Genomic DNA, 15,113 nt, shown 5'->3' on the forward strand with positions numbered 1-15,113 from the left:
TCTACTTTTATACTCTTAAACTCAGGAGACATTAAATGAATATCATTTAAGAAGATCGGGTTATTTTGTTTTGTGTGTTTTGCCTCCATGTATGTATGCGGTATATCATGCGAGTACCTGCACAGGTCAGAAGAGAAGTTGGTTTTCTTTGAACTGAAGTTACAAATGGCTGTTAGCTACCAAGTGGGTGCCAGGAACCGAACCCAGGTCCTCTGGAAGAGGAGTAACTGCTGCTAACCACGGACTCTCCAGCCCAAATAGAAGTGTTTGCAGAGTAATTTGTTAACCTATTACAGTTGAACATGTGTGTATTCTAGACCCCTCTAGCAGTTCTTCTCAGCCTTTGAGAAATCTCGTTAGAAGTACACAGTTGGGTCTGCACAAAAGTTGTTGAGGCAGAAAAGGAGAATCAGAGTTACATGGTAAAGATCACTAGGTCTCAGACCAGTGACCCCTTTGGGGTTTTCAGTCTCCATAACTTAGTTGTCCTAGAGTTGAAATTTGTCACTGGGTGGTGGTGGTACACACCTTTAATCCCAGCATTCGGGAGCCAGAGGCAGGCAGATCTCTGTATACCGGCCTGGTCTACAGATCAAGTTCCAGGACAGTCAGGGCTAAACAGAGAAACCCTTTCTCAAAACCAAACCAACCAACCAACCAACAAAAAAAAGAAATTTGTGAAAGTATCCAGGACCCAGCTGTACAGATGCTAATTATCAGTTAAATTTTGTGTCTTAAAACACAGGTAATATTTAGTTTGTTCTATTAAAGAACATTTTTGAAACCTTTACCTGGATGAACTGTTTCTGTGATACTAGTTTGGTTTAGGGGAATGGGGCTGGTGGAAAGGAGAGTCTAGACTCAAGAGTCTAGAATCTGAAGTGATATGTATGTTTTCCCTGGAGGCTTGTGGTGGGTTTGTTATTTTGTAAAGGAAATAGTTAGAAAGCCCAGGTTTCTTTAATCACCATATCTTCAGAATGACGAAGGCCATACATCAAGGCCATCTTGCATGGCAACTTCTGTTGGGTTAAAATGTTGATACTTGTCTGTTGGAAGCTCACTGTAAGGCTTTTGGGAGATCTGTGAAAACAGCGTATATAGTACTTGTAATGTGCCAGGTAGTCTTCTGCATATTTCATATTACGTTACAGGATTTAATTGTCATAAGAAGATTCAACAACTAGAAGAACTGTTGTTAAATCTTTTTCCAAAGGGAAAGTGAAGTCAAAAAGAAATAAAAGTAGGTTTTGGGGACAGAGAGTACCAAGCTTGTAGGTCTGACCTGTAGTTGTCAAAACCATGAAATCTGGACCAGAATTCCTCGGTACTTACCATGAACATGGGGAAGTGTTTTCATGTCTTTGTGACTCTTGTTTCTTCATCAGCACTGAGTGACTTCAGACTACTCCCGAGTGACTGGTCCGAGCATCACCTGGCATAGCACAGCCTACTTGTGTGCACCACATCGTCTCTTCTGGGTCACACAGTTTTGGTAGAGATGTGCAGAGGACTGCAGGCCAAGGGCAGAGTTGTAGCACTCACCATTAGCCCTTTGAATCACCGTTAATTAAAGAAGCACCGGGCCATGGTGGCGCACGCCTTTCATCCCAGCACTCAGGAAGCAGAGGCAGGTGGATCTCTGTGAGTTTGAGACCAGCCTGGTCTACAGGAGCGAGTTCCAGGACAGTCTCCAAAGACAAATAGAAACCCTGTCTCAAACAACAAAAAACAAAAAAAAGAAGAAGTTACATTTGTTAGTACAGTGAGAGTTTCTTCAATAAAACCAAGCACTGGCTCTTCAAATGGATTGAACTGGCCTTAGAATTGTGCTCTGTTCCTAGCAGCTCTGATTTGAACACTTGATTTACTGCAGATCAGTATTTATTTCTAGTACACGAATGGACTTTGGGAGCCCATTCCACATAGAGGGATGCTCTCTCAGCCTAGACACACAGGGGAGGGTCTAGGCCCTGCTCCAAATGACATGACAGACTTTGAAGATTCCCCCATGGAAGGCCTCACCCTCCCTGGGGAGCAGAAAGGGGATAGGATTAGGAGGGTTGGTGGGGGGCAGGGGAGGAGGGGAGGGAGAGGGAACTGGGATTGACATGTAAAATAAGCTTGTTTCTAATTTAAATAAAAAAATCTATCAAACACTTTTTCTTTTTAAAAACATAACTAAATTCTTATCATGATTTAATTTGCCTCTCTGTTGTATTATTGCTGATAATAGATGTCTTTTGATATATTTGGGCCTGTATTCCATAACATGATTTTCTAGGGGTTTATTTATATCTGCCTGTGTGTTACCGGTCTAATTCATGTTTCTCTTTCCCTGTCACCTTGTTGCATGCTTTTCCTTTGTGTAATAGATACAGTTCACACTGGATTTACAACTTCTTATATCTTGAGTGCTTTTTTTGTTTTGTTTTGTGATCTCTTTTTCAGGAATCTTTTCATGTGGGAAAGGATCTTAAATGCCTGCCCAGTGACCATTTTCACAGTATACTATCACTTCTCTTTCTCTGCAGATCAAGGGATTATAAGCGACATATATACGTGTTTTTACATGTGGTGTAAGTAGTGAGAGCTTTCATTTTTAGATCACCAGTTGTGGGACTTTGCGATAGATTCTCTTTTTTCTTTGCCAGACATGTGCAGCCCAGATTTCATGAAAGACAAACTCTTTCTGCCCTCTCCTATGTAATAATAGTTAAAATATTCTAGCTATGTGTCCTAATGTATGTACTCTGTGCTGAGGGGAAGGTTTGTGCTTTTTTAGGTGAGCCCCGTAACTTTTTTATTGCTTGAATCTCTGGATACTCTGTACTCTCAGATCTCTTTCTTGTATGGGATGACAACATGGAATGATGACATGCTCTGCACTTTTCCAGTCTTTTCTTCACCCTGGTACCTAAGAGCCCATGCTCAGTTTTATACATGTTATATTTTATATATATTTTAACCGAGAGAGAGGGAGTGAGATTGGGATCATAAAGAAGTTGGAATCCGAAGTTTGATTGATACTTAGGTAAAGTGTCACATGTAAGCTTTCATATTGCTTTTGAAGGGTCTGGCTCACTATTCTGTTTGACTGTATTATGAAAAATAATGGAATTTGAAGCATTTGGGGATTTCCGAGATGAAATCTGAACACAGTATCAGTTCAATTTGAAGTAAACATGTAATTTGGCCAGAGTAGGCAAAGAGGCAAAATGGAGACCTCTAAAAAGTCTCCGTGTTTCTTGTAAAGATTATTTTATTATACTTTCATTGGCCTCAAATATTGCATTCCTTTTGTCTTGGGGCAGGAGGAAATAGGAGTCAGTGTAGAGACCTCACACTTGAGAATAATGGTTAGCATTTCTGGGGTTAGTGTCTCTATCCTAGGAATTTCCCCCACTTCCATGTTAACTTTTTGTTTGTTGGTTTTTGGTGACAGGGTTTTCTCTGTGTAGTCCTGGCTGTCCTGGAACTCATTCTGTAGACCAGGCTGACCTTGAACCAGGAGATCCACCTGCCTGTGCACCCGAGTGCTGGGACTAAAGGTGTGCACCACCACCACCTGATTTCATGTTAGCTTTTAGGCACTGTAGGTATCATTTTCAATTGTTGGTTACAAGTTATAGAAAGGCACATTAAACTACTTATTTATTTAGGGATAGGGTCTGGTTACAGGGACTTGGCTGGCCTAGACCTCACCATCTTGACTAGACTGGCCTTGAGCTTTCAGAGATCTGCCTGCCTCTGGTGCTGGTGTGTGTGTTATACTTTGTTTTTAAACTGTAAAGAGGATCTGTTTGCTAATGTAAGGGAAATTCTTTGTAAATTGAGTGTTGGATGTGCCGTGACTCAGGGTCAAAGTAATGAGTAGAGTTTGTTGTGGTACCACCATATTGACAGCAGGTTTGCTGCCAGCAGCGTCCTGGATTATACATTTCGGTTAGAAATCCAGGAGTAAAGAGTGATGGGCCTCTACCTCAGTGCTTCAGAATGGGATGTGCCTTTGTCTGAGCAGATCACTGTGAACATTTGGACTGTTTTGTGGCAATTGGCTTCCACTTGTAGCCATAATGAGGCTGACAAGACATGATCAGAATACAGAGAAGTAGTGATTGCCTATGAGGGAATCAGAGTATATTAGTAGGAGTGCTAGACCGGCCCAAAACTCCCACATTTTTATGTATTTGTTAAACAAAAAGCCCCCTAAAATATACCAAGAATTAAAAAAAAAAAGCCCCTCAAAAATATCTTCCGTAATGAAAGCTAAATTTTGGTAGTGGTGTCAGGTGACACGGATTGTCAAAGATGTTGGTCCCCTCACTTCCTTCCTTACAGTAGAGATAGGAAGGTTGATGTTTCTTAAAGAGCTTGTTGCCCATATGTCAGTGAGAGGTGAATTCTTCAGTGAAGTCTACTCGCTGGCCTTAAAGACCAGTGCTATATCTGGGGCCCCTCGCCCCTCTGCTTAGTCTTAGTCTTAGTCTTAGGCACTGCTGTGTGTTCATTTCTGTACTAGAGTCCCAGGAGAGTGTTAGCTTTTCATCATGGCTTTAAAATGCCAGAAAGTAAACAAAGCAGGAAGATTAGTGTTGGCTTACGGCTCAGAGTCACCTGGCTCCTCTGCTCTCAGGCAGAAGCATCAGGGTTGGAAGCTGTAAGGAGTAAAGCTGCTCACCTCAGGCCTGGAGTCAGAGAGAGGGAAGGCAAGAGCTTGTCCTCAAGGTCATGCATGCCACACGGTCACCTGCTTTTTCCAGTAAGGCCCCTCCTCCTGGTCCACAGCTGAGTCCTTCCTCTCTGTGGAGGACACCAGCAGCTGTGCACCAAGCTTCAGTTCAGTAGTCTTTGTTTTATTTCTTTTCTTTTTCATATTCAGATCATAGCAGGGTGAGTGTTTTCTGTGGAAGGTGATACTTGTGCTTCTTCTCTGGTCCCTCCGCTGGAGTCATGGCTTTAAAGCAGATGGGAAGAGCTCGTGCGTGTGCACTGTGTGAGCAGTCTCAGAGTTTTAATATGTGCCACCATGTCCTGCTCTCCGGCACCCTGCACGGTGTACTTCATGCTTCATTATGGCTCTTCTCAATTCTGATCGGATTATCTCCACTTTTCTTTAGGATCCTCCCTCATACAGCTCAGCCCTCCAAACATGCGCTCCTCTTGCCCTGACTAAGCACAGTAGGTTTACAGTGGTTTTCTCTTGTCTGTTTGGTGACCTGCCCGGTCGTCCTCCTTTGTTGCTGTTCTTCTTGGCACTCTTGACAGTTCTGTGGGTCAGGCCCACCTTCATGCTGAACATTCCTCTGGAGGCAGATGGTTTGCCAGGCCAGCTCTCAGGGAGCTCTCTGTCTGTGGTAACCGTGAACGGCATCCTGCCATGATGTTCTTCAGTGGGGGTTCTGGGTGTGGAGCCGGAAGACCCGACTTGAGAGCCTGGGATGTTGCTTACCTGGGTGCACTGTGTAGCTTCACTCAGCGGGAGCCTCCTAATCCTGAAATGGGGTAATATCGTATTACTGTCCTTACCTACATCAGTGCTTCCCAGCGAGGGACAAGTGACGGTGGTGAGTGACACCAGCATCCCCTATCCACAGGTTACTGTTAAGGAAAAATCCTTTAAAGATGGTGTTTACGTTTTCTTTTTAAATTAACAATGAGTTAGGAGTTTTATGCATGCTGACTATTTTCTTCTCTCCTTGGTCACTGCTCTTCATCATCAGGTGCGTGGTCTCAGCTGTGAACTCCCTCCCTCAGTGGGGCGATGCTGAAGGGGAGCAGTGGAGTTTGGCAGGGATTGTGTGGCTTTCGAGGCTTTGAGGATTATTAAGTGGCTTGAGTTTCCAGAGTGCTGGTTTTGCCACACAGTTAGTTTTAAGGATGGCTGTTGAGGAGTGTTTCCATACTACCTCATGGTATATAGTAGCTCTTTGTTCACTAACTGTCCTGGATATTATGAAGAAGGGGACAGGGGAGCAGGGTTTTAATTCATTCCACACCTACCTTCTAATCTTGTGTTTGTTTGGGTAGGAAGTAAAACAATAGCTGTAGAGTAAGGTGGTGAGAGCTCAGTCAATATAAGTTATTATCAGTGGGTAGATTAATTTGACTTGAGTAATTAACGTAAGGTTATGTTTTGAAAGAGGTGAGATTTGATACATGCTTAAACACTATAAGGCTTTCATTATTGAGTTCTAGTCAGTTTGTTTGTTTATCACGTGTGTAAGTGTGTGATGTGTCTGAGTCGAGGTGATCCGTGCAACAGTGATTGTGTGGAGCTCAGATACCTGCCACTCAGTTCTTGACTTCCACCATGGGCCCTGGGCACCAAACTCAGGCCATCCGACCTGTGCGGCAAGGATTTTTTTTACCAATTGAGCCACCTTGCTAGCCCTTAGTCAGTTTTTAAGATCTTATGCAAGTGGACTGCAAAGTTAGCTAAAGCATATAAGAGCACTTGTTCTTGCAGAGGGCCTGGGTTCAGTTCTCAACATACACAATGGCTGTTCATAAATGCCTGTCATTTCAGTTCCAGGGAGTCTGATGTCCTGACCTCTGTAAATTCCTACAGCTATGTGTAACACATGTGCATACACACACACACACACACACACACACACACACACACACACACACACACAGAGAGAGAGAGAGAGAGAGAGAGAGGTATTTTAAATAAGATTCTCTGCAAAATCATTGTGTAAGCGAAACTTAAAATAGTAGGAAAGTTTATTATAAAATTTTAAGTTTTACTCTCACAATGATTTTTTAGTATCCCTGTGAGCTAACAGTATTAAACATAGAATGGATATATTGTCTCATGTGCACAGATGATTAAATGAAAAAGATGAGGTAAGTTTGATTCATTTTTAGAAATGTAAATTCCTAATTTTGTATAAACTTAAAAAACTTGACTTGCATTGGCTTTTACTGACTAAAAACATTAAGGATTTCTGTTTATTTTAAAATCATTTATGCATTTGCCCTTGAGACAAGTTGGTGGGTACATTTTTTATCAAAACCATATACACGGTGACATATTAAATGTATCATATTATTATACTAATCATATGACTCTAGAAACAAAAGTAACCAGAGGACTAAAGCCTATCAAAACCATCTTTTTGTTTTTGTACAATGAAATTCTTTTTAAATTTGCCAGGGAATTCGTAATCATATTGAAACCAGATGTAGACTTCCGTCTTGTAATGTCTTAGCTCAACTACAGAAGTCTTATTTCCATCCCTGATTGCTGAGTGCTTCATTTGTGGCTTACAATCTCTCTCTCTCTCTCTCTCTCTCTCTCTCTCTCTCTCTCTCTCTCTCTCTCTCTCTCTCTCAACAGACTGTAGAATGCCACTGAAATGATTCACACATGACATTGCCCATTTGTGTAGTGACAAAATGGAATTAAACCCCAAAGTGTTGAGGATCACCCAACTAAGCCCATACATGAACTATTCCTGCTGATAATTTCCTCTTGAAGCTTCTGAGCAGATGCCTGGAAGAAGCATTAGGCATGGTTGGACATGGATGTTTTCCATCCTAGAGCTGAAATCTTCACCATTCCCTTCTGTCAGAAGGAAGTAGATTGTCTTTGCTGCGTTGTTTTTTTGTTTTTGTTTTTGTTTTTTTGTTTGTTTGTTTTAATCTCCAAGGGTTTTCAGTACAACCTGATTGTCTTAGTTAGGCTTTCTGTTGTTGTGGTAAAATATCATTCCCAAAATCAACATGGAGAGGGAAAGGACTTATAAGTCTGTCACTTAGGGAAGCCAGGGCAGTTACCTGGAGGCAGGGGCAGACAGGAACACTACTTACTGACTGGCCTGCTCCTAATGGCTTGCTCAACCTGTTTTCCTTTAGCACCCAGGACCACAAACCCAAGAGTGGGATGGACCCTCCTATACCAGTCATCAATAGCAGGCTCTCCCACAGGCCTGCTGGTGGATCTCAGTACAGCAGGCTCTCCCACAGGCCTGCTGGTGGATCTCAGTACAGCAGGCTCTCCCACAGGCCTGCTGGTGGATCTCAGTACAGCAGGCTCTCCCACAGGCCAGTCTGGTGCATCTCAGTACAGCAGGCTCTCCCACAGGCCAGTCTGGTGGATCTCAGTACAGCAGGCTCTCCCACAGGCCAGTCTGGTGGATCTCAGTACAGCAGGCTCTCCCACAGGCCTGCTGATGGATCTCAGTACAGCAGGCTCTCCCACAGGCCTGCTGGTGGATCTCAGTACAGCAGGCTCTCCCACAGGCCAGTCTGGTGGATCTCAGTACAGCAGGCTCTCCCACAGGCCAGTCTGGTGGATCTCAGTACAGCAGGCTCTCCCACAGGCCAGTCTGGTGGATCTCAGTACAGCAGGCTCTCCCACAGGCCTGCTGATGGATCTCAGTACAGCAGGCTCTCCCACAGGCCAGTCTGGTGGGAGCACTTTCTCAGCTGAGGTCCCTCTTTCCAGATGGCTGTAACCTGTGCCACATTGATAGAGAACAACCAGCTCACTGATGGTTTGAAATGGTCTGTGTCTATTTGTACTGATAATTTTTTTTTTATAAAAATAAAACACTATGATGCCTTAAATTTTATTAAATAATGGGAATTAATTCCACATGAAATCTACCCACTTTGGCTAAAGCTATAATTTATATATAAATAAAAATTAAAAACAGAGATTATTTGAAAATGGAAGTCCATGTCTTAGGAAGGTGAAGGTCTGCTGTTTGTTTTGATAACAGCTGAGTATGCCTCTAAAAGACACCAGGCAAGCATGGTAGACGGGCGTCCAGGGCACCCTACTATGTGGTTAGTGTTCACCACCAAGAATAGACAGTTTCGGTCTGCTCTTAGCTCTGTCTTCCACAATGCTGGCTGAGTCTTAGGTGCAGGGCCTGTGTTGTAGGTATGCCAGTTTTGGCTGGGGATCCCATGGTAGTTATTATCTGCATTTTGATTAGTTGTGGCTTTCTGTGATGATCTCTTGCTGCGGCAAAAAAGGAAGCTTCCTTGTCTGGGTGTGTGCCATATGTGGAGGCTGTGGGGTCCCTGGTAGAAGGCAGGACTGGAGTTGGTGGCCAGACTGAAAGGGAGTTAGGCTGACCAGAAACCCTTCATGTTGTCATATTTTCCACAAACCCCACATTGAGTTATGCTACTCCATCTGGGGTCAGGACCTAGAGTTTATAAAGAGCTGGGACATAAATGACACTCTGATCTCCTGCTTTCTGAGTGTGACTGAAAACCGTTAACTTAGAAAGGGAGAAGAGCCATGGGCATAGATCAGTGGTCACATTGCAAGCAATTATATGTTGGCATGGTTTGAATGAGCACCCTTTTCAAGGCCGTGAGTTAAAGTCTTGGGCCTCAGGGTGACGAAGTTGGGAGGTGGTGAGACCTTTAGAGGTGGGGCCCCGAGGTCCTCAGGCCATCAGGGATGTTCCTCCACAAAGGACTTTGAGACTAGAATGGACCTCAATCTTCTTTTGTACCTGGTTTGTGGGGTAGTCATTTTTGTCCCAGTGCGGTCTCTCTGCTTGTTGCTGTTTGGTCCAGTAGACTCATTTAGCCTTGGCCTGCTTTCCACACTGAGCCAGAGCAAATCTTTTCTTATGTTGCTGTCCTCAGTTATTTTGTTGTAGGGACAGGAAACACACACACACACACACAAAAGCATCCATCCCTTTGCTCGCCCATTCACCTGTCTCTGGACATGGAAGCTTGCTTGCTCCTCCTGTGTTGTGCATATAGGTGCAGACTCCTCTTGGAGATTTTGTTTTCAGTTCTTTTTATATTTTCTGAGAAGTGGATTGAATCCCTAGATTAAAAAAGGTAACTGTTTAACTTTTAAGGAATTGCCATGTGGTTTTCCAAAGTAACGATAATACTCTACATCCCTCTAATAGTTCAGAGGTTTAAATTTCTTCAGATTTTTAACACTTTTTATTTTGCTTGGATAATAACACTAACCCTAAAAGATGATTTGGCATCCCATTGTGTTTTTCAGTTATTATTTTAATTTCCATAATTAACGTATTGAAGATCTTTCCTTGCGATTATTAGCCATTTGTATATCCTTTAAAATATTTATTTTATGTGCATGTCATGCACCCTCATGGGATTCTACCTGCTTTGGTGCCTGGAGTTGAGAGGGTTTTGCGTAAGTCGGTTCAGTCTTGCTACCTGCTGAGCTTGTTTCTCTTGTTTTGGCTGCATCGTGCACTCCAGGCAGCTCATCTGAAAACTAAGATGAAAAATGGATGCAGCTGCTTCTAGCTTTTTATGTGAGTTCTGGGGTCAGACCTGGGAGGTGAGGCTTGTGGGAGTCTTCACCTTACAGCCACCTTGATCCACTTCAGTTTGTCTCTGAGGAAGTTTCTACTCTGGTCCTTTTGTCTGTTTTAGAATGTTGTTTTGGCCGGTCGTTGGTGGCGCACGCCTTTAATCCCAGCACTTGGGAGGCAGAGGCAGGCGGATCTCTGTGAGTTCGAGGCCAGCCTGGTCTCCAGAGCGAATGCCAGGACAGGCTCCAAAGCTACACAAGGAAACCCTGTCTTGAAAAACCAAAATGTTTTTTTGTTGACTTCTAAGAGTTTTCTGTATATTTTGGAAATCATTGTTTGATTACAAAATAACTTGCATTTTTGCTATTTTAGGGGTTGGGTTAACTGTTATTACACAAATTTTAAAAAGAATTCATGACCCCCTCCTCCATTTGTGTTTCCTTTGTGCTTGTAACCCTGTGGCTATCCCATGTTGTGGGGGGACATCCCATGCTTATGCTGTCTTTCTTTTCTAAGTGGTTTGGATGTAGTCTTACATTTCAACCCTTGAGCCATTTTGAGTAGATATTTGGCTATGGTGCTGTGTATTGAGAGGGTTCTTCTTTCTCTATTAAATGGTTTTGATACACTTGTTGAAAATCATGTGACTAGAGAAACATAGGCTAGTTCTGGGATCACTATTCTGTGTCATTCATCTGTTTGTCTTTCCTTACGCTAGTGAATAGTAAGATTTCAAATTAGGATGCAACTCAACCACCCTCTTTCAGATAGCCCTGGATATCCAAAAATTTGACTCAACCCTCCTCTGGTTCTCTGCTGTATTTTCTTCATCCAGCTGCCACTGACCTTTTTTCTTATGTCTCCCTCTATACTTGGAACACAAGCTCAATCCTTTATGCCTGACTTGATTATGTAGGCATAAGTGAGTCATTGGACATTGGTGATTAAGTCACCTGTCATGAGTTGCCTGAGAATGTAAGCCTCTGATGAGCATGTCTGTTTCCTATTGTTAATTATTCAGGGTCCCACCAATTGTCACTTCGTTAGTACAAAAGAGTTTATAATGAATTGAAAAAAGGAGCCAGAGATACAGTTCAGCTGGTAGAGTGCTTGCCCTTGTGTGTGAAGCCCTGGGTTTGGTTTCCAGCACCACACAAACTGGGTGCCAGCTGAATTCCTGAAAGCCCAATCCTGGGGAGGGAGGTATGGGCAGGAGACCAGAAGTTCAGTGTCATCTGCAGCCCAATAGCAAGTTTGAAGCTATCTGTGCTACTTGAGACTGTCCGTGTGTGTGTGTGTGTGTGTGTGTGTGTGTGTGTGTGTGTGTGTGTGTGTGTGTGTGTGCGCGTGCGCGCGCGTGCTCGCGTGTGTGTGTGTCCCCTTCATATCTTTTGTTCAGCAAATTACAAGGGATTTAGAAATTATTTTTTAATAATAGAAACCTAGAAAGAAGACCAAATATTTACTTATTGTTAATTCAGAATATCATGCTACACTATAGGAATTTTTTAAAAAGGTAAATGAAATACTCATTAAAAACAGATGATAGTACCTCAGAGGGAAATGTTGACTTCTAATCAAGGTGATTCTTGGGGTTTGCATTTTCACTTTAGGAACATCATAGATAATTTAAGAGAAATTTAATCTTCCATTCTTCAGGAAAGTATGTAATAATAGGATGACAGTATTATGTGGAGGACGGGAATTCTGTGATTTGTTAGTCTTGACCTTTTTTGTAGAGGTTTAATGGCTGTTAGAAAGAAGCACTTGCGCTGGCATGCCTTTAATCCCAGCACTCAGAAGGCAGAGGCAGGCGGATCTCTGAGTTGAGGTCAGCCTGGTCTACAGAGTTAGATATAGGACAACCAGGACCACACAGAGAAACCTTGAAAAACAACGACAACAAAACAAACAAACAAAAAGAATGAACTTGTTACTGATGTTGTCTTCTGTGACTTTACCTGTTATGGTATTTCAATAATTTTAAAAATAATTCCTTCCCAGTTAACAGAAGATGAAATTGCAACCATCCTAAAATCCACATTGAAAGGATTAGAATATTTGCATTTTATGAGGAAAATACACAGAGATATAAAAGCTGGGAATATTCTCCTCAACACTGAAGGACATGCAAAGCTTGCAGATTTTGGAGTGGCTGGCCAGTTAACAGTAAGTTGCCTTTAATAATTTGGATATATTTTTGACTGTTTTTCAGGCTTGATTTTGACTAAACTGATAATTTAGGGAAGCATGGAAGGATAGCTTGTTATTCTTAAGGAGGGGAAGCCATGTTTGAGTCTATTTACGATGTTAGGGTCAGTAGATAATAGAAGACAGTTATTAGCAAAATGCTCAAATTTATGAAAGGGAAACAACATTGATTTCATTGCTTTTATTCCTAAAATATGTCATGCTGTGACTAATTTGAAGCATTAGGGAAGTAGTTAGTTTTTTAATCTGTGTTAATAGTTGGTCACATGTTTTAATGAATATGTTGCTATACCTGTTTGCTTTGTGTTTTTGTCTAGTACTTACGCTTATGCAATATCGTTGCAGGATACAATGGCAAAACGCAATACTGTAATAGGAACCCCATTCTGGATGGCTCCTGAGGTAATTCAAGAAATCGGTTACAACTGTGTGGCTGACATCTGGTCCCTGGGCATCACTGCCATAGAGATGGCAGAAGGGAAACCCCCTTATGCTGACATCCATCCAATGCGGGTAAGGAAGTCATAGCTTGGTAAAAGCCTTGGTTTTGAGTCTCGAAGTTTTGTAATGGTAGCAAAAACAAACACAAAGCAAATGCATCCTTGTGAGGGTAGAGTCTGTGCAGAGGGAATAGATTGTCTTAGAATGAGTAGCTGTTATTTCTTTCCTTCATTTCACTGAGTGATTAGTTTCGAGAAAAGAACTTGAGGGCCATTTGTCTCCAGCAAGCACTTTCTCCACCCCAGATGCTACCCACAAGGTCCCTGCTTTTCAGTAGAAGAAATTTACTGTTTGTTTGTAGCTCATTGCTTTCCAAAGGCCACCAGAAACAGGTTAAGAACTCTGTCTCCACTTTCCTACACAGTCCTTAGCTCCTACCTTTCTGTACCTTTTCTTGCTTCTATGTTCTTTAAGCTGATGTTACAAAGCCCCAGTGGGGCTGGAGAGACGGCTCTGCAGGTAAGAGCACCGCTGCTCTTCCAGAGGACCCGGGTTCAATTCTCAGCACCCACATGGAGGCTCACAGCTGTCTGTAACTCCAGTTTCATAGGTTCCTGTACATCTGCTGACCTCTGTGTCTGCCAGGCATACATGTGATTGCATAGGCAGACATGCAGACAAAATGCCCACACATGTAAAATAAAAAAAAATTTAAAGCCCTCATGTTCAATTTTGCTATCTTTCTATAAGGGAACTAAGTATATATATATTTCTTTAACTGATTATTTATTTAAAAAATACACCCTTCTTCTTTTGCTCACTGTCTCCATGAATTCATTCCATGGTAATCTTTGCGTTTGCAGTGTATTCCTTACATATTCAAGTCTAGCTTGTCATGCTTTAGGATTTATAATGATACTGTTTTTAGATTATAGTAATATGTGACTCTCTGGCATAGATGTGTACATTTATCTTTGTATATACTTATTGCCATCTAGTGGCTGTAGCTACCTTAGGAAGGCTATAGGAGTGAAGGGGGAAGAGTGTGTCTGTCTGTGTGTGTGTGTGTGTATGTATGTATGTATGTATGTATAGAAAAGACGGGTGACTTGGAGAGGTAAGTGAAGTAAATAGATGGAGGAAGAAAGAAGGGAATACTTTTGAATATCTAATGAGGAATAAATTGGAATTTTGTTTAATATTACAGTGCTACAGATAACTACAGTGTTGAAAATACTTAAAAATCTACATGCCATATTGAAGCATATTACCAGAGAGTTATTTTAGTGGTACAGTTGTATTCCATTTATATTTTCTTTGTATGTGTAAACTCCTCTGGCAATATTAAAAAGGAAAAATGGCATAAATTATGCATTTGAAAACAATAAGAAAAATAGCAAAGTCAGCACAGAACACAGCCTCTTGTTGTTCTGTGAGTATCAGCCGCCTCTTTTGTCAAGGTGTTCGTGGGGTGATTCTCTAGTGGGATCTAATTGAGTCAAGAAAAGGTTGCAGTCCATCACAGCACATCCCGCTGAGTTCTAGAGGTCGGTCTACATCAGAGTTATCCTGTTTCTACCCTTTGTAAATCTTTTCCAAACGAATGGTTCAGCACATTAAGCCTTTCTGCCAGGTTGAAAGGGTTGTAGTATGTGACTCCTGCTTAAACCTCACTTGAGTTGGAATACATGCTTACAAAAGAATAAAAACATATTGGAATGCAGTATTTCTCTTAAAAATATCTAGATACACTGTGTATATTGCAAACATCTTCTTAGGATGCCTTGGTCTTTTTTTTCTCTCATTTCTCTCACTGCAAACACAAAGATTTTGAAGTTCCAATTCAGGTTTCATTTCTTGTTTGCTTAACATGTATTGCATTTTGCCTGTGTGTGTATGTCTGGTGTGTGTGTGTGTGTGTGTGTGTGTGTGTGTGTGTGTGTGTTTTTCTGTGTGTCTGTGTATGTCTGGTGTGTGTGTGTGTGTGTGTGTGTTTGTCTGTGTGTCTGTGTATGTGTGTGTGTGTGTGTGTGTGTGTGTATGTGTGTGTGTGTGTGTGTGTGTGTCTGTGTGTGTGTATGTCTGTGTGTGTGTGTATGTGTGTGTCTGTGTATGTCTGGTGTGTCTCTGTGTGTGTGTGTGTGTGTGTGTATGTGTGTGTGTGTGTGTTTGACTGTGTGTGTATGT

At 42.1% G+C, this 15,113-nt stretch overlaps 1 protein-coding gene across 6 annotated transcripts in view; it reads left to right on the plus strand.

The window, feature by feature from the left end:
* The window catches only part of Stk3 (serine/threonine kinase 3), a 193,438-nt gene that overhangs the window by 40,253 nt on the left and 138,072 nt on the right, over positions 1-15,113 (plus strand). For all 6 annotated transcript variants that reach the window (XM_027431515.2, XM_027431517.2, XM_027431514.2 and 3 more), the window contains 2 exons: positions 12,279-12,443; positions 12,831-12,998. In XM_027431515.2, coding sequence (XP_027287316.1) covers positions 12,279-12,443; positions 12,831-12,998 — 333 coding nt within the window. The remainder of the gene's footprint in view (positions 1-12,278; positions 12,444-12,830; positions 12,999-15,113) is intronic.

Source organism: Cricetulus griseus, chromosome 10 (genome assembly GCF_003668045.3).
Source record: "Cricetulus griseus strain 17A/GY chromosome 10, alternate assembly CriGri-PICRH-1.0, whole genome shotgun sequence".
Lineage (NCBI taxonomy): Eukaryota > Metazoa > Chordata > Mammalia > Rodentia > Cricetidae > Cricetulus > Cricetulus griseus.